General features: G+C 44.5%; 2 protein-coding genes and 1 pseudogene across 2 annotated transcripts; 1 reads left to right on the top strand and 2 right to left on the bottom strand.

The window, feature by feature from the left end:
- Nucleotides 1-6914: 6914 nt before the first annotated feature.
- On the bottom strand, nt 6915-11577 carry LOC136528024 (uncharacterized; annotated as a pseudogene).
- Nucleotides 11578-15285: 3708 nt separating this feature from the next.
- Nucleotides 15286-18768, bottom strand: LOC136527059 (amino acid transporter AVT6A-like). Its single transcript, XM_066519679.1, has 6 exons — nt 18499-18768; nt 17316-17751; nt 16727-16879; nt 16368-16571; nt 15821-16286; nt 15286-15733 (listed from the first exon to the last, which is right to left on the bottom strand). Exons 2-6 carry the CDS (start codon nt 17737-17739, stop codon nt 15601-15603), a joined length of 1380 nt encoding a protein of 459 aa, XP_066375776.1. The 5' UTR covers nt 17740-17751; nt 18499-18768; the 3' UTR covers nt 15286-15600.
- Nucleotides 18769-19014: 246 nt separating this feature from the next.
- Nucleotides 19015-20243, top strand: LOC136527060 (uncharacterized). The gene has a single exon (XM_066519680.1). It carries the CDS (start codon nt 19111-19113, stop codon nt 20005-20007), a length of 897 nt encoding a protein of 298 aa, XP_066375777.1. The 5' UTR covers nt 19015-19110; the 3' UTR covers nt 20008-20243.
- Nucleotides 20244-21657: the final 1414 nt, after the last annotated feature.

Below are 21657 nucleotides of genomic sequence, written 5' to 3'. Positions count from 1 at the left end.
CTAGAAAGTGTTTCTAATGTTCTACCGCACAAAAAGTCTTGCAACCTAAGTTCCAATCCTACTCTAGCATGGCAATTCTATGAATGTAAAGACAAGTATTGAATTGCTCAAAGTAAATGCTCAAAGTAGAGAGAGAAGGAGGAACACGGCGATATTTTGCCGAGGTATCGGAGAGTCGCCACTCCCCACTAGTCCTCGTTGGAGCACCCGCACAAGGGTGTAGCTCCCCCTTGATCCGCGCAAGGATCAAGTGCTCTATACAGGTTTATTCTTTGACACTCCGTCGCGGTGAATTACCCACAACTGCTCACAACTTGAGTAGGGTCATCCACAAGCTCCGTCGGATGATCACCAAGCTCCCAATCACCACCAAGCCATCTAGGTGATGGCGATCACCAAGAGTAACAAGCACGAACTCTCACTTGACCACAACAAGACTAATGAGAAGGGTGGATGCACACTTTGCTACTCTTGATCTCACTAATGAGGGCTCTGAAAGGTCCTAATGGCTAGAGGGGGGGTGAATAGCCTATTAAAAATTTCTACAACAACACTTACCAAACCGGTTAGACAATTATGAGGTAAAGCAAGTGTTGCGCTAGCCTACTAAAAAACAAGCCACCTACCACAATTCTAGTTTATATAGTTTCTATCCACACAATAGCTATGACACTACACTAAGTTAGTGTGCTCTCAAAAGGTAACTAAAGAGCCACACTAACCAAACTAACAAGCTCTCACAACTAGCTACACTAAAGAGCTTGACAACTAGTTTGCAGTAAAGTAAAGAGAGTGAGCAAGAAGGTTATACCACCGTGTCGAGGAAGGAGCCAATCAATCATAAGAATGAATAACAATGAAGATCAATCACTTCGGAATCAAATGATGACACAATGAGTTTTTACCGAGGTTCACTTGCTTGCCAGCAAGCTACTCCTCGTTGTGGCGATTCACTCACTTGGAGGTTCACGAGCTAATTGGCATCCCATGCCAAACCCTCAATAGGGTGCCGCACAACCAACACAAGATGAGGATCACACAAGCCACGAGCAATCCACTAGAGTATCGTTTGGCTCTCCGCCAGGGAAAGGTCAAGAACCCCTCACAATCACCATGATCGGAGCCGGAGACAATCACCACTCTCCGCTCGACGATCCTCGCTGCTCCAAGCCATCTAGGTGGCGGCAACCACCAAGAGTAACAACCAAATCCCGCAGCAAAACACGAACACCAAGTGCCTCTAGATGCAAACACTCAAGCAGTGCACTTGGATTCTCTCCCAATCTCACAAAGATGATGAATCAATGATGGAGATGAGTAGGAGGGCTTTGGCTAAGCTCACAAGGTTGCTATCTTAATACAAATGGCCAAGAGGGTGAGCTTGAGCCGGCCATGGGGCTTAAATAGAAGCCTCCACGAAATAGAGCCGTTGTACCCCTTCACTGGGTACAACACGGGGTGACCTGACGCTCCGGTCAAATCGATCGGACGCTGGACCTCAGCGTCCGGTCACGCGATGTGTGCCATGTGTCCCCTCTCTTCAAATGTTGATCGCCCGATCTCAATGGTCAAGTGACGACCGGGCGCATCAGCTTAAAGTGACCAGATGCTGAACCCCAGAGTCCGGTCATTTCAGCGCCAGCGTCTGGTTGACGACTAATGCTGCACTTCTTCTGCTGCTACTGACCAGACACGCCGGTCCTTCAGAGACCAGCATCTGGTCACTTACAGTGACCACGTTCACCTGAGTTTAGGGCGCCGGTGGCACCGTCGGACTGTCCGCACTCTACGGGCGGACACTCCACCGGTGAAGTTCCTAACCCTTGCTCAAATGTGCCAACCACCAAGTGTATCACCATATGCATATGTGTTAGCATATTTTCACAAATATTTTTCAAGGGTGTTAGCACTCCACTAGATCCTAAATGCATATGCAATGAGTTAGAGCATCTAGTGGCACTTTGATAACCGCATTTCGATACGAGTTTCACCCATCCTAATAGTACGGCTATCGATCCTAAATGTGATCACACTCACTAAGTGTCTCGATCACCAAAACAAAATAGTTCCTACCATTTATACCTTTGCCTTGAGCCTTTTGTTTTTCTCTTTCTTCTTTTCAAGTCCAAGCACTTGATCATCACCATAGCATCACCATCATCATGTCATGATCTTCATTTGCTTCACCACTTGGAATGTGCTACCTATCTCATGATCACTTGATAAACTAGGTTAGCACTTAGGGTTTCATCAATTCACCAAAACCAAACTAGAGCTTTTAGGCTCTCTTTGGGATTCTCAAATCTCAATCACCCCACTAAGACCTTGCTCTTCTTGGCACTCTCAAAGGTGTTTCTCAGCTGTTGAAATGAGCAAAAGTATCCCCACACACGAATGGAGGAAGTATTTATAACATGGGCTGAAAAATGAACCGTTATGTGACTCTGCGGGGTGACCGGATGCTCCGGTCATGTTGACTGGATGCGTCGGTCAGTTCACCCCGAATTCCAGTGATCAAATAGTGACCGGACGCGTCCGGTAGTGATTTTTCCTCTCTGGAACCTTACTGGAGTCGACCGGACGTTGGCCCTCAGCATCCGGTCACTTCACCTCTCAGCGTCCGGTCACTTCCAGACGACTTCACCTTGATCAAATGAACTGACCGGACTCTGCGCCAGCGTCCAGTCACACCAAAGCCAGCGTCCGGTTAGTATTTGACCCTCCATTCACTTCCAATTTTCGATCGTACGTGAATGAAGTTTGCTCCAATGGATCTAAGGGCTTTTTAGGAGCTACCTAGTGCTAGGTTTAGCAAGTGTGCACCACACCTAACCCACTAGACTCACCTAGGTCAAGCTACCTGTCCATACCCCCCTTAATAGTACGGCCAAAGGAAAAACAAAGTCATAAACTACTCTAAGTGTCTCTTCAACACCAAACGACACTTAGAACTAGTCCATCCTTAACCTTGTCATCCATCCTTTGAAAACTGAAACGATTTCCATCGTAGGGGCATGACCACCATGATAGCCCAATCGATCTCCATTACCATGACCTAACTTAATTGCCTCTACAAAATGCACGTTAGTCATAGTAATCACGTATTGTCATTAATCACTAAAACCCAACTAGGGGCCTAGATGCTTTCAAGGTACTCTAGTGAATTGCTCGTGGCTTGTGTGATTCTCATCTTGTGTTGGTTGTGCAGCACCCTATTGAGGGTTTGATGTGTGATGCCAATTAGTGTGTGAACCTCCAAGTAAGTGAATCGCTACAACGAGGACTAGCTTGCCGGCAAGCAAGTAAACCTCGATAAAAAATCATTGTGTTCATCATTTGATTCCGAGGAGATTGATCTTCATTGGTATTTATTCTTGTGATTGATTGGTTCACTCCTCGACACGGCGGTATAACCATCTTGCTCACTCTCTTTACATTATCGCAAACTAGTTATCAAGCTCTTTAGTGTAGCTAGTTGTGAGAGCTTGTTAGTTTGGTTAGTGTGGCTCTTTAGTTAGCCTTTGAGAGCGCACTAACTTAGTATAGTGACATAGCCATTGTATGGTTAGAAACTATAGAAACTAGAATTGTGGTAGGTGGCTTGCATTTTTAGTAGGCTAGCGCAACATTTGCTTCGTCTCATAATTGTCTAACCGAGTTGCTAAGTGTTGTTGTAGAAATTTGTATTAGGCTATTCACCCCCCTCTAGCCATTAGGACCTTTCACACTGTCATAAGTAACTTTCTAAGGTTTAACATTTATAAAAAAATAGCAATATATGAAAACATAAGACATTGCTTCCTAATGCGGAAGCTAATTGTGGGTATATACAAACAATAACAGCTAATCTAGGAGATATCCTTCGAGAGAAGAGTTGAGGGTAGGTGTGTCTTTTGTTAACATCCTTAATCTATCTAAAAATTTCTAGAAAACTATTTATTTTGGAACAGAGGTACTACATGTTATTACACACAACAACATTCAATAAGGCACTAAGTTCCCACATCATAGCAATTTCACAAAACGAACTAAACTTTTTTTTACCACAACCAGGTTCAATTTACCTACCTCAGTCTCGTCTAATTTTCGTTCTTGATCTACAAAACCAGGTTTTAAACCCTTAAACTTTTGAAAACCATTCACGTCAAAGGAGGTAAATCGGACTAAGTTGAAAGTTTGAGGAGAAATGTTTTTATAAAAATATAAAAAAAATCTTAAAAAATAAAAAAATATATCCAAATATATTTTACATAAAAATATAACAATTAAAACCCTACACCCTGGTTTAATGTTAGAAAATTCATAGAAAATTTGTTTTAGCTTGGAAAATCATGAAACTAATTTTAGATTTTTTTTCTAAAATCATGCTCTATGCTATGGTGCCTAGCTTTTCATGTCACTTGATTCTATTTGTAGAAATATCATGACCCATGTGCTACCATCTAGATTGTTTGCGACATTACGCCCCATAACTCATTGCACTAAAACTTAATTAAATCTAGTTTGTAGAACTTAATTAAATGTATTAAACAAAGGGTGCATACATGCATGCATATGTGCGGCAGTGTGCATGCAGGCACGCAGTTTGACGAAACTACTTTGAAAATTTATCTAGGGGTAGTGGACCAGTGCCCTCTACAGCCCTAAAGATGCTTCAATGGTGCTTTTGTGTAGTTTAGATGATTATCATTATCCACTAATTATAATACAAAGGAGAGCTTCTACTAGCAAATAAGCACTAAAGTGAGTCCATAAAAATTTAACCGATTTCAAGCTAGGCACCATAACATAGAGCATGCTTTTAGAAAACCTAAAACAAGTTTCATAATTTTCTGAGCTAAAATAAATTTTCTATGAATTTTCACCCAAGTTTAGGATTTTTAATTGCATTATTTTTCATGTAAAAATATATTTGAATATTTTTTATTTTTATTATTTTTTATAAAAATAATTATAGTTCGATTTACCTCTTGAACTTTCAACTTAGTTCGATTTACCCCCTTGACGTTACGCCATATTAGCAAAACCACCATCAAAACCGCCGGAGTGTAAAAATGAATGGTTTTCAAAAGTTAAGGGGGTTTAAAAAGACTAATTTTTTAGATCAAGGAGAAAAATCAAACAACTGTGATAGTCGAGGGAGGGAGGTAATTGGACTTCTTTTTTTTGTTTGAGGGAAAAGGAATAAGGCCGATGAACGATGGGCTTAAGCCAACCTAAACAGGCTGGCTGCTGGACTTGATCCATCGAGGCCATGCGCCCATGCCACAGCCCATGGGCCCATTCCACAAAGCCCATGCGAGCCCCAGGTGCGCACATACTCAGGGTCGTTTGCGACCAAAATTGAACATGCCAAAGATTTGGCAAGCCAAAGTTAGGTAAAAAATCTTGTCATAGATTTAGCAAGCCAAATATGAAGAATTGGCAAGTTTTGGTAGAAAACCAAACAATAGCAAAAAAATATGGCTTGCCAAATCTTGGGCAAGACAAATTTTGGTCCTCGGTACTCGCACCAAAGAGGCAAAGGGCACGTTTGTTTGTCTGGCCCAGCCGGGCCACTGCACCCGTGGGCTGCAACCTAGGCTGTTTGTTTACCCGGACGTGGTTCCCAGCCCAGCCCGCACACTCGTTAAAGCAGGCCTCAGCCAGGCCGCGGGGGAACGAATTCTCCCGGGCTCGGCCCGAGCGGGTGCTCGGGGTGGCTAGGGCGGACATTGCCGTCACCTGCGGCGCCTTCCTCCGAATCCCATGTTGCACCCTCCGGCACTCCCCACCTCACCATGGCAGCGCCGCCGCCTCCCTCCCCGCGGCTCCGCCCCCTTCCTTCCTCACCAGCAGCTCACCAGGAAGCTTCCGTGCGCCCACGCCATCCTCCTCACCTCCGTCCACCATTCCTCCTGCGCCTCCACCATCTCCCTCCTCCGCGCGGCCCCCTCCCCATCGGTGAGGCGGTTGCCGGCAAGGTCGAGCGCGGGCACGTTACCCTGCTCCGATGCGGCAGCCCTGCCCCGATCCCGACGAGGACGGTGAATTGGAGGTGGTTGAAGACGTGTAGTCGACGCCAACGCGGATCCCGAAGGGGTAGCCCGTCCAACGCATGAGATTGGCGCACGCAGGCCGCCGGTGGCGAGCTGGCCGCTGGCGCAGGCGCCGGTGTCGAGGAGACGCTGTGCAGGTCGCCAGCGCAGTGGCCGCGGCCTTCCGGAACTCGAAGACGCGTCAGCTGACGGCAGCGAGGGCCACGACGACGGTGCGCAGCCCAGCCATGGCGCTCCTGGGCAGCGGTGGAGGAGGCCGGCAGCGACGGCTTGCTCCTGGGCGCGCTCGGCGGCGGCGTGGCCGTCACACGCCAAGTGTTCGCTGTAATGCCAATAAGGACAGAAGAAGAAGCTACGGTGGTAATGTTACATATGCTCAAATGCAGAGTAGGTGTATCCACTTGTACAGGCAAACAAACAAGATTCTTGGCCCAGTCAGGCTCTACCGCGTACAGGCAAACAAACATAGCGAGTTGCACCGCCTTAGACCTGTATAGAGCTGGCCGGCCACCCTAGTCCAGGAAGACAAACAAAGAGTCCCAGTGCCAGTGCCAGTGCCAGTGCCAGCCTCACCGCCCCGGTCTCGCTGATAGCATGTGCGAGCGCCCGCGGACCCGGCGGCTTCGCTCGCACAGTCGCGCTCCACCGCTACCGCCTCCCGTTGTTGCCGGTTGGCCGCACGGCAGCCGGCAGGTAGCCGTCCCATGTGGGTCGGGGCCTCTAAACGCTGCTGTCGTAGACATGGTAGCCCAGCCGTCGCGTGGATCCAGCTGCTGCTGCTGCGACTCCATGTCCCGTGGCTACGAACGTTTCCGGACTGCGTGGCAAGGGGAGGATGCCGCTAAATCGGGCAGTAATAGAACATCGAGGATATAATGGTAAACAATCATCAGGCAAGCTTTCATTCATGACCACAAGAGGGGAAAGGAAAACCCCCACTTAAAGTCCGATCAACATCTATAAAGCGTTTCTGTGTAATGTGTAACATAAAACCAAAAAAAAAAGGTGCAATAGTACAACATATTTACAGTTACGCAAAGACAGTGCCTCTCATTGCTTTGCAGGGAGGCTTTTCTTCGTTCTACATCAGGTAACAAGTGAATGACTTCAAGAAAAAACAAAGAGGAAGTGGTTGGGAAACTATGGCTGTTTCCTTTCAAGGAACAAACAATTCAGTGGAAAGAAATACAAACCCTCATTCAGACCAATACACCTTTAAACAGCCACACTAAAAACACCCAATTGAATAACAAATTATAAAATTTGGAATACATACAGATGGCTAAGAGGCACTACCAAGTACTAACCTTCCGATCTTTTCAGCTCCCAGAAGCCGCAGTGAAACAGTCAATATTGCACAATTTGACTGACCTCATCATCCCCCCAAAGCTGTCACATCACGGCATTACAAGAGTCAGGAGACAGGAAACAGAATACGTCTTACAAGTACAACAAAATTCCACAAGGGAATGTAAAGTAGAAAGCATAAAATAAAATGTATATACAAACCGATCGATGCTCTTCCGTGGCCTGTCAGTTTGATCCACACTAGCCCGTGGTTTGTCAAGCTGATCAACGCTCTTTCTGCTCTTATCTCTCCTGTCTATACTTCCCCTAGGTTTCTCCCGTCGATCAATGCTAGGTCTATGATCAATGCTTGATCTTGGTTTGTCCCGGATATCGGTGCTTCTCTGTGAGCTCTCTGCACTTTCGGATCCTGTTTCACTAGGATCTGAAGGACCTGAACTCTCTGGAGATTCATCTTTAACTGGTGGCGATCTCTCAATGGCATTGACGAATTTTTTCAGGTGCTTAATGTATTCTGGGTACAGTTCCAAATTACAGTGGTTCCCTCCTTTGACCCACAGAGGCTCATATTTCACTTTGGATAGTTCCCATAGTGCCCTCCCATGAGAACAGTCAACAACCTCATCAGCTGTACCCTGCACATGGAATAATTCACTGACTTGGTTAAAACCCCTTGTGTATGGCACCCATAACCAGAATTTATATGCAGAAACTTGGTACAGATTTTGTAAGGCGAAAGGCACCTTATGATTTCAATTCTGGAAACTAAAAACAGTATTGTAGTACAACTCTAGAATAAGTAGTGTAATACTATATTGTATGATGGTACAGACATAATGCCTAATATGTAAGCCACTTTATTGACCTCAAAAGTGTAGACCTTAATAAAATTGCATGAACATTCCCCATTGAGCTTCATACAAGTGTAGAGCTTAATGAAAATGTAAGAACACCAATACACCATTGATAATAACAAGCTTGAAACTCGGAACACAGTTTGAAAAGAACAAAGTGGGAAAATGGTATGTAACCATCAAATCAAATATATAAAAGCCTTGAACCCTAGTTCCCTACATGCAAGACAGAAGTTAATGGCAATAAAGACACATGCATGTGCGCACATGGAACTAAACATTATTAAAGAAAACTTGCTGTCAGAGGAATACTCACATGTATAACTAATACAGGACACTTGACCAGAGGAATTTTGTCAATGTTCTGTAAATAAATTAGTAGAGATTAGATCAAGTATACGATCAAATTAAAAGGAATCTAGTAAATTAATCACCTTATATATGTCAAACCAATATGTATGCTTTACAGGATACATCACTCTTAAACCAGATGAAATTGGGCTATGTAGAACAACAGCTCGTAAATGAGGCAAATGGGATGCTAAATCCAAAGTAGGGCCACTTCCCACTGATTGACCATATAGAATGATGTTTTCCTCAGAGGCTCCATATGTTTCTATAAGACACCTATAAACAGCTTCTATATCAGCATAAGTGTTTTGCTCACTTGGCTGCAGAATCAAATGGGATTAAATTGGTCAGTCATGCACAAGGGGAGCTGGAACTCATAAAATAGCATGTGAAGAGGGGTAAAAGGAAAGTACTTTCCTAGATAAAAGCTGAATTTATACCTTCCCAGATGATTGTCCATACCCAGAATAATCATAACTGTAGGAAAATGTACGGATCAGAAGTTACTAACATGGGGCATAGCAGGAATACAAAGTTTAAAGGAACTGAAAGGATCAGGAGCAAATATATCATGAGCACAATAGAAAGGTTAAAACAGTCATAGATAATGCCTAGCAATCAACCACCAATTATAAAGTCAAACTACATATTAAGTTGTAGCTAGGCCTATACACAAAAAAGGGTAAAGTAGGATAAAAATAATAATACGGTGATAAATGGAATTCATATATTCAATAAGAAACAAAATGACCAATCAGAAAAATTAAGTGGGATAAAAGAGCAGACCAATCCTCCATTTGCAAGATTTCAAATTGGTCAAGTGTTAGATCCACTGTAACTCAGTTATTCTAACCGACAGCTCATCCCATCACTTTTATTAAACATAGCCATCAAACCAGAAATACCTAATTCCCTAAGTAAAACCTGATTCACTCAAATCTCTATTGAACAAAAGCTATGAGCAAGAGTTCAAAATTAAAAACAATATCAAAACTTGGATCTAGAAAAATCAATGGACAACTGTTGTAACCAAATTATAAAAAAAATCGACCCAAAGGGGAAAGACCGCCCCCACGGCATTGCATTGAGAAGAAGCTTCTCGCGCACGGGCCGAGAAAGACCCCGAAGGCTAGCTGCCCCGGACGCAGGACAGATTATTGTAATGAGTTAGAATATCTGCAGTGTCTGAAATGGTCTAATCTTCAAAAACATTCAACCAAACATCCGAAGATGTAAAGAGACTTTCAAACGGGTATTTACCTTGGTTATCCATAGAGCACAAAAAATAATTCGCAGAACTTGAGCACTGGCTTGAAGGATTCTTATAATATTTTGTGTTTTCTTTCATTTCTTGTAAAACTCTCTTTTATTTATTTTTATATATTAACTAGTAGGGTCCAACCCCTCCCGTTTTATTAAAAAATGGTACACAGCTTCCAGTAGCTCGGGTAAGTAACTGGATGGTCATCTTGATCAAGAGCAACTAACACCCATATATTAGTGATGTCATCCAAATTCTAGCGAAGAAAATGGTAACCAACATGGGTCCCACTACAACTAACATAGCATTTCTATGTACTAAGTACTAATGGAATTATTAAACTTAATAACAGGTCAAACAAGATTCATAATCAAAGGCGCCAATATAAATGAACGTCTTCTTTCCCCTAATCCAATAACTTCCAAACAACTCCAGTACTGACAATGAAGCAGACGTGCCCCTCAATCAATAGTACAGCACATCAACATCCAAACTTTCCAGTCAACTTAAGTATGCACTAGCAAACATTTACCAGCCTCAATGAAATCCACCTACTGTATACCAGAATAGCGCAACTTTCTGAACCACACATCCAGATAAGCTGCACTGTTGCAGCTTGGGACATTCCCGACTTTATATAACAATTAAGAACACATGAATTCGCAAACAAATAAATCTAGCAACATAATCTAAGACTATCTTCCACAAACACAGTCCAAATAATACACGAACAACCTTGGACACTAAATTCCCCCCCAGTCAGTTTTGGTAAATTCTGGATCACAATTTCAATCCAAATGACATGCCAGATTTGTACAACATTAAGTACCTAATTAAGTAATTAAAGCAGCTACAGATCCCAGAATTGCACGATTAACTGTAGGATCCCAATTCCCAAGTGCACACGCCACCCCAACAGGCAAGTCGCGAGTTCTAAACTAGCACAGACAAAACCTCCAATGCCGACAATAACGTCCCAAAAATGAGCTCAAATATGTATTCCTGTTTACCAAATGAAATGAAGCAACCGAATACTAACATCATAGCATCAAAGCGTAATATTAACAGATAGGATCTCTACACAGTCCAGTCGAAGCAGCAAAGCGCGGCGAGGGCTAGAGAGCGCACGTTACATATATACATACCCCATGAGGTTGACGTTGAGGTGCGCGCTGAGCTCGACGAAGAGCTCGTACATCTGCCCCAGGTCGGCGGCGTTGCCGTGGGAGTAGAGCAGCGTGAGGCGCGCCCCGGGCTGGCGCACGTACATGGCTACCACCTCGGTGCCGCGCTTCGTGGGCAGCCGCCGCGCCTCCACGCCGCGGCCCCCGCGACACGGGCACCCCGCTGAGCTCCACCACCTCCGAGTCCGCCGCCGCCGCGGCCGGCGACGGCGGCGGCTCCACCCCGTACGACGGCGGGGTCGGCGGGAAGAACGCGAAGCGCGCCGCCACCGTCGACGCCACCGCGCCCATGGGATGGGAGGAGAGGGAGCTTCGCGCGAGCGAGCTAGGGGACTGGGGCTCCCGGTCCCGGGGGCGGCGGGGCAGGCTCGCTCGGAGGTGGCGGGACTCGAGGCGGAGGAGAAAAACTAGGAGATGCGTGGTTTTTTAGTGGAGGCCTTCGCGGAAGCTGCCGCCGCGATCGGAGGGGAAAAGGGTAACGGAGCGGAGCAGCGGATGGGGGCGGCGGGAGCGGGGTGGTTTGTTAATGCGGACTGGGCCCCGCCGTTTGGATTGGTTAGCTGGCGACCGTAATTTGAGGAGGGTTTGAGTTTGGAAACCCAATGTCGCGCGAATTCGGGGCAAATTTGTGGTGGAAAAACGGAAGAAGAAAAAAAGACCTGAATAAAAGACGCCGAGAGGTGGTAGCATGTGAAGCAACTCGCTTTAGCGCTGCCGGCGGCGGCAACGGCAAAGGACGCTGCTGCTTTCAGAAAAAGCGTGTGTCCTTGCTTTGCTGACTCGAGGTGCCAGTAACGCCTGTCCCTGATAAGTGGGCCCAGTTTGTGCTGGCCCCACCTGGCACTTGATTTTGTACCGTTAGTGGGATCACTCTTCATTACTATTACATACTAATATAATATACAGTCATGAGGTGCTACGCTATATTCATTTGGCTTATTAGTCGTATTTTTTCAACCAACGAACAATATTTTTCTATCACGGCAAATCAGCCCAACAATACTTTCAGCCATGCTTATCAGCCAAGTGAACAGGGCGCTAGCTTTTTCCCCTGTTGACATCTGGTGGTTAAGTTGTTAACTAACGTTAAACACTCCATTTCTCTGTGCTCCTTTAATTTGATCATCTCATGTGATGTGACAGTATGTCTTTTGAAGCGAATGTCAGAGACAAGGTTGCTTCTTGCTTGTTTAATTTGATCATCTATATGCATTTGATTTGGAGGCTTAGATTTAATTTTCATCCAAATATATGATGATGACGTGAAGCAGAAGGCACGGGACAAAGGGTTGCATGTTACTGACGCGTCTCATTGGAAATACAAAATAACTTTTTAATGTCCGACGACACTTCACACCTAAACAATCAGCTCAGCAACGCATCCTGCACTGCATATGCCAATTTGCAGGTCAAGCGCAGCAGGGTTGAAGCGGTCTCCAAGTGACAGTGCAAATCGTCAACGGGAAGCTTAAGCTTAGATAACGGGAATTTGATGTGTGAAGGCAGAGAACACTAGCGGATGTGAAACATCTCGATACAATTCGCAGCTAGCTGCTTCAACAGTTCAACTTCAGTGTATCTGTTTCATCCAAGGGGTAATCGCATCTTGAAAAGTTTATCGGAATGCTTGTACCACGTATACAGTTCAATGCTAGATAAGCATCATGATGTTCGGTTGCACTTAAAATAAGCCGTAGCCAGTTGCTTAAATAGTAATTTGTGACGTTTTTTTGACGCTTTTTGTGAGCTTTCTACATCAGCTGGTGACCGAAACAATGTAATAATGAATGGTTGAGTGTAAAACTCTTGTAGAGGCCGAATTTATTAAAAAAATAGTAATTTGTGAGAGGAGTCAAAGAAGCAGTAGCCCGCTGCGGCTTATATTTATTCAAGTGATTAGTTTCTTTAACATAGAATCTGCTTACTTGGGTTTTTTAAGGAAAAGATAACAGTCGCAGGAGCATTTCCGCGTCACTATTTTTTCCTACCTTTGTTTTTCTTTTTACTTATGCTCTGTGGGTAGAGGTCAAGTTCAAAAGCTGATAGTTCTAGCTTTAAGAAATCTTCGGATACAGGGAGTGTTTAAATAACTTATTTTGTGTATAGTTTAGACCGAATATAAATATTTTTTTTAAAAAAATAATCTAGTTTACTCCAATCGATCTATCTATATATAACTCGAAGTTGCAGCCATTCCAGAGCCAGCCCAAAGACACTTTGATTTGTTTCTACTACATGTCACGGGAGTTCCGTTACGTTTGGCTTGGGCCATTTGACAAAATTGAGAAAAGCCAAATCTCGAGTATATTGGGCCTTTAAATTGAGAGATAGCGAGAAGTCTACTCAGCTGCTGAGCAGCTACAGTGCGTTTGATTTTTTTAATCTTTTTCATTCAGTCACGTAGACACTAAGGATGGGTTTGACAGTGAGTTTCAGCTGAGCAGAATTATTAGAATCACTGCCAAACGTCACGAAGGGATAAATATTTCAGAGAGAATCACTTGGAACCGTTTTTTTGTTTTTGTACAAGTAGAGAAAAACATAAAAAAAAAACTGGTTTCTCTTGATTCGAGTTCCAGTTTCAAGAATCCAATGAGCTAGCCAAACAATTCGAGGAAGTAGTCCTGATTCATTAGAAATAATCTAGATCCAAAACGTTGCTACGAGAATCTATAACCCTGCCAAACGTGCCCTAAATACATGTACGCATACCATTCCTATTGAAATACATATGTATAATTATATCTTTAAGCACCTTGAAAATACAGGACTAGCAAATCTCAAGATTAGCAAAGTGACCATAGATGTCTTTTTGTCAACGGGTACTTAGCTTATGATTAAAAAAACTAGTATAACAAAATCTTAAAATAATAATATACGAAAAATACAAATATCTATGTAAAGTCGAAAACTTAGAACCAGATGATATGTAATATGTTACACGACAAGAACCTAATAGCTACGTAGAGTTTTTTTTTTGATTTGGTATCAGGTCTTTATCGGTCTTGATCGAAAACACCAAATTCCATTGATATTTTAAATCTTCATAAGTATTTATAATTATTGAACATATATCCATACAATGAGTTGGAATTATGAAATACCTAAAAACAAAATATGCTCTTAAGGTTTCCGGTCGAAAGAAGACAACACAAACTAGAATTTAAAGAGAAAAAAACTCGAGTTGCGGAGATAGACACCCTGAGCTATTTTAGCTTAAGGCAGAGGATTTCTCACTCAGCTCGAAAAACCCCTCGAACCCCTTACCCCACCTGCACACAGGGGCCCGTTACCCGGTGAGAGGGCCGGTCCATTTACTTGTGAGAAATTCGCCTGACCAAGGATTCGAACTCCGGTCACGGGGGATGCCACCCGGAGGTTTGACCAACTGGGATCGGCCCTAATAAAAAATCACCAAAAAAACTTGAAATTGGCCAAAATGTGATGTTTGGAACCCTGGTCGGTTCACGCTAGAGTATGCTTGATGTGGGAAGATATCAGAAATGTTGAGATACAAGGAACCAGAGTTGCAAGTTGAAACGACGTTCACAAGATGGGCTAAGCTGGAGAATAAACAATTGTTAGTGCTAGACTGACTTGGTGAACCTGAATCACTCTTTTAACCTACTCTTTGCTGTAGACTGATGTGGAGAACAGACAATAGAAAATTCACGAGGTAGCTTGCAAAACGCAAATGAAACTGTGGTGTTCATTGAAACATGTCATCATTTGAGTCCCTGTCAATCAATTGATTACGATTGATTCCTGCCTAAACGCTGGAACTTGTGGCTGTAAACCCGCCACCTGTAATTAATCTATCTTCATGCTTTGATTGGACGGTCGTTATGTGAAGAGTTTCTGCCTAAACAAACTCATTTGCTACTTGAAACCAGATTGCTAGTGACAGAAAACATGTTGCTACTTTTTTGTTGATTGATGATAAAAACAGGTGGCTACTGACAGAATGATAGGCCTATCGAGATTAGAGATCCCGACGATTCTATCACTGCGCTCATTGGCCCGCTTGATGCTAAGAATCCGAACAGAGGGTTTAATTTGCAGGAAATAATGTGCTCAGAATAGTGATCTCTGTTTCTTCAGGGATCCCTCTCACAAGCTCACGGCAATATCCTTGGCCGCGAGTGCCTAATTTGCTTTCGTGATTGATTGGCGTAGTGCTCGAGAAAATGGTGCTCCTTGATAACGGCAGAAAGGCAAAAACAGATATGGTAGCGACGTATGTAATCATATCATTCTGAATCATTCAACACAAGACACCCATGTGCACATTTCACAAAATTTAACTAAACTCAGAAATTGGCATAACTGTACATTATTGTGGAGAAAGCTTTTTCCAAGACTTACTCTCCGCATAGAATATACATACATATATTTCAAGCGGCTCAATTCTCACTGAGCCGATTTGTGTACACAAGACCAGGAAACTTCAAGCATCAGATTCTTTCAAGTGGCCAAATTCTGAGGTGCTGATAAAGAAAACATTCCTTCACGGAGTCCAAGTGCATCATCTTCCTTGGTCTCATCGAGTTTTGCATTACGAGACCATTCTTCATCCATCACTGACTACTTTTGAAATCTGAAGTTCAGGCCACTTCCTTCTTAAGGAGGATGTTCATCGCGTCACTGTATAGGGCAACAGAATTTGACAGAACAGCAAGCACGATCATGGTTACAGCCAGAATCTTGTCACGCTTGGTTGCGATTCCATAAGAATCCCTGCAGAAATTCAAGTCACCATATTAAGTATTATACAAAATGGCTTGGCCAGTAGGCAATATACACCAAGAATAAACATTTAGTTACCTAAGTATGACCATGGCAGGAAATATGAAACCAATTAGGACGGCAGCTGTGGCACCAGTAAACTGGAATGCATCCCAAATGCTTGGTATGAGAATGGCAGCAAGATAAATTACTGTGAGGAGAGAGATGGTGATGATGGCAAATCTCTTATTGTCACGAGAAATGTGCCTTGATGTTGGGAAGAGCAACCCATCCAAGTTGAGCCGAAGGGCAAAGAAGACAATGGGAAAGACAAGCATGACATGCGCGGCGTAGCTCACTCGCACTATGTCATCAAAGACTGAACTGAATGGAATGCCAAGATTTGCGTCAAAGTTGGCAAGCACGTCATCCAGTGTGCCCTCACCAAAGAGGAGATATGCAAAGAAACTTGTGGCAATGTAAACACTGGAGCACAGGAACAGCGATGTTCGCACAATCGGTTTGATCTGTGTTCTGTCTTCAAGTTCATTGTCAATGCTGTGAACTGTGGAAACATGAACATGACAAATTGAGAATCCGAATGTTTGAATAATCAGAAGAGTATCTGTACAATGATAGTGCATACCGTTATAGTGGCAGATGTAGGCCGTAACAAGAACAGGGACAGCTGTAAAAAGATTCCAGATAGAATTAAGACCATCCAATTCTGGAAAAAGTTTGGGAATTGCTACAGTTCCATTGAAGAGCTTGATGATGGCAATCCCAGCAGTAATTACAACAAAAACTACTGCCAGGGCAACTGATAGTGCAGATGTGTATCTCAATGAATCTGCAAAAATGACAAGATTTACTTTAAATAGTATACAACAACAACAACAAAGCCTTTAAGTCCCAAACAAGTTGGGGTAGGCTATACTAGTATGCAGCCAACAATAGGGAATATTTGAAGGATATTTTTCTCAATATGCAAACATGTACACGTACCCAAACGCTTAAAGCTCACCAATGGAGCAAACACCAAAAGAGCTGTGGCAAGAAGAACAATGGGACGAGAATTCCACAAATGAGCTCCAAACCAGCCCTCCAATATACCACGATGATGAACATCGTCTGATGTTGTTCCAGATAATACATCACCTATGAAATTATTAAGAACCAGAATTAATCTCAGCCAGTTGCATAAGTTGTTCATTTTAAGCGCAAGGTGTTGCACAATGGGAATATTTCCTTCTCTCTCGCCCCCCCCCCCCCCCCCCCCCCCCCTCTCTAACAGGAGAGATCAGGAAGGTCATAGGTGAGTTTCTTGAATTAACAGAAAGCAATATACTGAAGGAACCCCCATACCTAAAGCTATGGAATGAATTTTAAATAATACATTCTATCTGAACATCCTTACGAAAAATTGATTTGGGGCTCCAAAGGCATGCCCAAAAAGAGCTGTGTCACCGTGTCAGTTAAAAAGGACTAAAAGGTATACTGGGAGAACTACTCATACCTAGTCATTTCAGTGTGCATCTCAAATGTGCAAAAATAAGATTAGAAGTAGATGGAAGAGTGCTGAGTTTAAGAGTACCAATGATAATCATATAAACAATTAGCACGCCGACGTTGTTTATGATGACAGAGCCCTGCAGCGCAATTCTCCCCCACTGTCCGAAAACCTCTCCCATCAGCCACCCATATGACGTAATCTTGCCCTGGTGGCTGCACCTGACAAGCATGTCGATGGATGCCTCTGTGAGCAGTGCCACAATGATGATCAACAGAATCCCTGGGATGATGCCCAGCATCTTGATACTTGCTGGCAGAGCCATAATTCCAGCCCCAACTATGGTGGTCGACAGATTGAAAACCGCCCCAGAGAATGAAGTGCCATTGAACTCATGAAACCCCTCATCCTCCTCCACCTTGACTGGAAGAAGTGGCGTTGTCTCATCTCGTATTTCCTTATGCACCGGTTGCTGGTTCCCATTAGAAGACCCATCTCCAATCCCCATTTTTCTGTCCTCCTGGATGTGAAAACTTTTAAGTCAGAAACTTGGTGCAATAGATCACTGATTTGAATAGCCAGTTACAATTGTTCTTTTACTAGAATATAACTATGATGAGATCTAGATTTCTTTGAATTATGCACTCCCTATTTTGATTTCCATTTCTTATATTGTTTACCCAGAATAATCTTCTCATATATGTATGAGCAGTGTCTTAAAGCAATGGAAATGTAGATCCATTGTAAGAACAAAACAATTCGGATAACAAGTCTTCTGTTCATAGTGTCTTAAAGCAATGGAAATGTAGATCCATTATAAGAACAAAACAATTAGGATAACAAGTCTTCCGTTATAGTCAAACAGTATGCACACCAAATAAGCTTCCTGAAACAAAAGTAAGAGGACAGCCAAAGCCAAAGGGCCTAACAATAAATCTTATGGCACATGATCGTCTTGGTGTTGATACTAGTTAAGTAGGCCTGCGAAAGCACTCCCAAAATCCATTCTCCCAACACAATTCACATCAACAAAACAACTACTCTATGAAACAATACAACATCGCAGATAGCACATAACTCAGCAACTCAAACTGAAATAAACAACTTTCATCTACTTAAACTGGCCTCAGAAAAGCCGAGTACAGCCACAGAACCCCGAGAAATGAACTCTCAGATTATCCAATCCTACCCAAGCAAGAATCCTCTCTTCCACAACAAAATTAAACCACAAGGGAAGGAGGATGGGAAGAGAGCCGAGAACACGCACCTTTCCGCAATTCAGCTTCCTCTGTCCCCTGCCGGATCTCAATCCCGCAAAAACTGAGGACTTGTGGATGGGAGGACTCTCTCCCTCTCCAGTCCCCGCGGCCAGTCCGTCGCTTTATAGCCAGGAAATGCAGAGCTGCAATCAGGTGATGCACGCAGACCGGCCAGACAATGGATCCAATCAAACCCTCTCGCTGTCAAGCGCTACAGTTCATCGCCTGCCCACAGCTGATTCTCCCCGTCGATGTCGACGCAAGAGCCGACTTGGCCTGGCCCCCTCCCCTAGGAATCTCGCGAGGGCGAGGTGGTGTCAGGTGATTGGATCACTTGGCCTGGCGCTTCTCGTTCTCCTCCTGCTGCAGAGCCTGCGACGGGCGATTTGACTTGGCTCAAGTGAACGCAAACGCAACTGGAAGGCGTATTCAGAGTTTACGTAAATGCTGCAGGAAGGCGTGTCGTGTACCACGTGCTGGGCGCGAGGAGTGACCAGACCCGACACCAACAAGAGACGGGGACGCCACGCCTCACACGTCACACTGCAACGGCAGCCGCACCACCACCACCACGGCACCACCCCACCCAATCCCATCCCCACCGGGCGCCGCCGCCTCCCATGGCGGACTTCGGCGACGAGCACTTCCTCGACGTCGGCGACGACGGGTTCGGAGACCTCTCCTACGTCTCCTTCTCCGAGTCCATCGAGTTGGATCTCGCCTGCCCACGCCACGTCCTCTCCCCGGGCTTCGAACCCGAAACCCTAACCCCCACCCCGGGGTCTCCCATCTCCTTCGACTCCGACCCCGACCTCCGCTGCCTCTCCCCCTCGCTGACCCGCTCCCCGCCCTTCTGGGACTGCCTCGACGAAGACGCCGCTAGCTTCGAGTGGGAGGAGATCGCGGACGCTGCCCCCGGCGTCGGCAGCGGCGGTGGCGGTAGCGGAGGGGGAGGGGGAGGGGGAGGACTAGAAGGAGAGACCGACGCTGACGTGTTCGGATTCCTCGACGAGCGGGAGATGCTGGGCGTGATGGAGGGCATCGACAGCGGGGACGACGACTCGATCTTCTCCGACGAGCCTCCGTTCGACTTCGGCGATGACGACGCGGAGCTCGAAGGCATCCTCCATAGCGGCGTCGGGTGGGAGCTGCTCCCGGCGTCGCTGGACGACGAGTTCGAGATTCTGCCGGGGCACGTCGTGGACGTGGGCGGCGCCCCGCCGGCGGCGCGTGCGGCGGTGGAGCGGCTCCAGGTGGTGGCCGTCAGAGGCGAGGAGGCTGCGCAGGGGTGCGCTGTGTGCAAGGAAGGGATGGAACAGGGGGAGCTCGCCACAGGGCTGCCATGCGGGCATTTCTACCACAGGGCGTGCATTGGCCCATGGCTTGCCATCCGGAACACGTGCCCAGTGTGCCGGTACGAGCTGCCTACTGACGACCCTGAGTATGAGAGGCGGAGGGCGAGGCGCGGTTCCGCTGGTGGCTCAACGCCACAGTTGGGTACACCGATGCAAATTTGAGCTAAGGCTGCTTGGTGGTATGTCTTGGATGCAATTCCATCATTCCATGGAAGTGAGAAACCTCACTCATTGAATTCGCATTAGGATGTTTACACGCCACTAGAATCATACTTCTATGGTCTTGAATTTTTTCAGGATTCAGCTTTTATGCTTGGGACTTGATTGGGAAGAACAATTATCTTAACAATTTGTACATAAATCTTCTTGTTTCAATATATAGCAAATTCTTCCTCGCTTTTGAGAGGGTACGTACTAGCATGTTTGTACTGCTGGGCTAACACTTTGCTTACTATGTGTGACATTCATCGTAATTACAGAATCAACATTGTAAATGCTTGTTTTCTGTGCTTGAGAACTCAATTTATTCATCCCGGCCCATTGACTTAACAAATTTAGATGTGCTTTGAAAAGTAATTTATCAAGTGAACTATGCCAGGACTGTTTAGCAATTGATGGTTATTTTCAAATTTTAAATAGTTCTTGCAAATAGTGCACTTGATTTTGACCATGATTGATTTCTGCACGTTATGTAAATAGCATGTCATGCAATGCTCACACAAATTGATATCTAGATCAACTGTCAGGAACACACTGGACGAAAACAATCTTGTTAAAATATGAGATGAAACTTCTTTAATATGCTTAGGTTGACAATGAGGTATACCATAGATGCTACATTAAAATTTATTCATTGCTTACATCACTGAGCATCAACAAGTTACTCAGTACTACTCATGACCAGCATCAGCTGTCAGCACTGAGATGAGTTAGTGCTATTCTAAAACCTCAACTGGCAGCTTGCTGTACCTTCTTATCATTATTCTGGTGACCTTCGTGTGAAGTTGGCTTCTGTTATTTGTTGTGGCTTTTGAAATCTCCTTTATGTGTGCTCTCTTCTAGAGTGCTGGTTTATAAATGTTCATGCTTTTAAGCTTTTACACTTGATTGTTCCCAAGTTTTGCACTGATCGTGGAATGTCATTTGCTCTCTTCATCCGGGCTGTGCTGTGCATGATATACACCTGAAGGTTTTGCTTATTTGTCTGATATTTCTGAAATGCCTGTGACTGATAAATATCTTTCACTACTGCTGATTGGGTTACAATGTGAGTATGTGACTTCTGGGCAACATAAATCAGGTACTGATGCAGCATGGTATGATATGCTGCCCTTAAGAGAAATGCTACAGATTTTTCGTGGTTTGGCCAGAGACTGGCAGTTGTGGCTAGCCACCACACGTCTGTTCGTAGTTTCCAGGGTGTTTCAAGATTCAAACATTTTTACCCATGTTCTATGTTTCAGAGGCTAGAGACTCAGGCCTTGTTTAAATCCAGGGTGTAAAGTTTTGGGGTGACATCGGGTGTCGCATGGGGTGTTCGGATACTAATAAAAAAATAAATTACAGAATCCGTCATTAATCCGTGAGACGAATTTATTAATCCTAATTAATCCGGCATTAGCATATGTGTTACTGTAGCATCACATTGTTAAATCGTGGACTAATTAGGCTTAAAAGATTCGTCTCGCAAATTAGGCTCTATTCGGCTGGTATTAAATCGGCTTCTGCTGATTTGCTTTTGGTTGGTTTGTTGTGAGAAAAAAACACTGTTCTATGGCTGATTTATATGGATTAAAGCCGGCTAAATAGCAC

The sequence above is a fragment of the Miscanthus floridulus genome, chromosome 19 (assembly GCF_019320115.1).
Source record: "Miscanthus floridulus cultivar M001 chromosome 19, ASM1932011v1, whole genome shotgun sequence".
Classification (NCBI taxonomy): domain Eukaryota; kingdom Viridiplantae; phylum Streptophyta; class Magnoliopsida; order Poales; family Poaceae; genus Miscanthus; species Miscanthus floridulus.
This window is presented reverse-complemented; position numbering and strand designations above follow the sequence as displayed.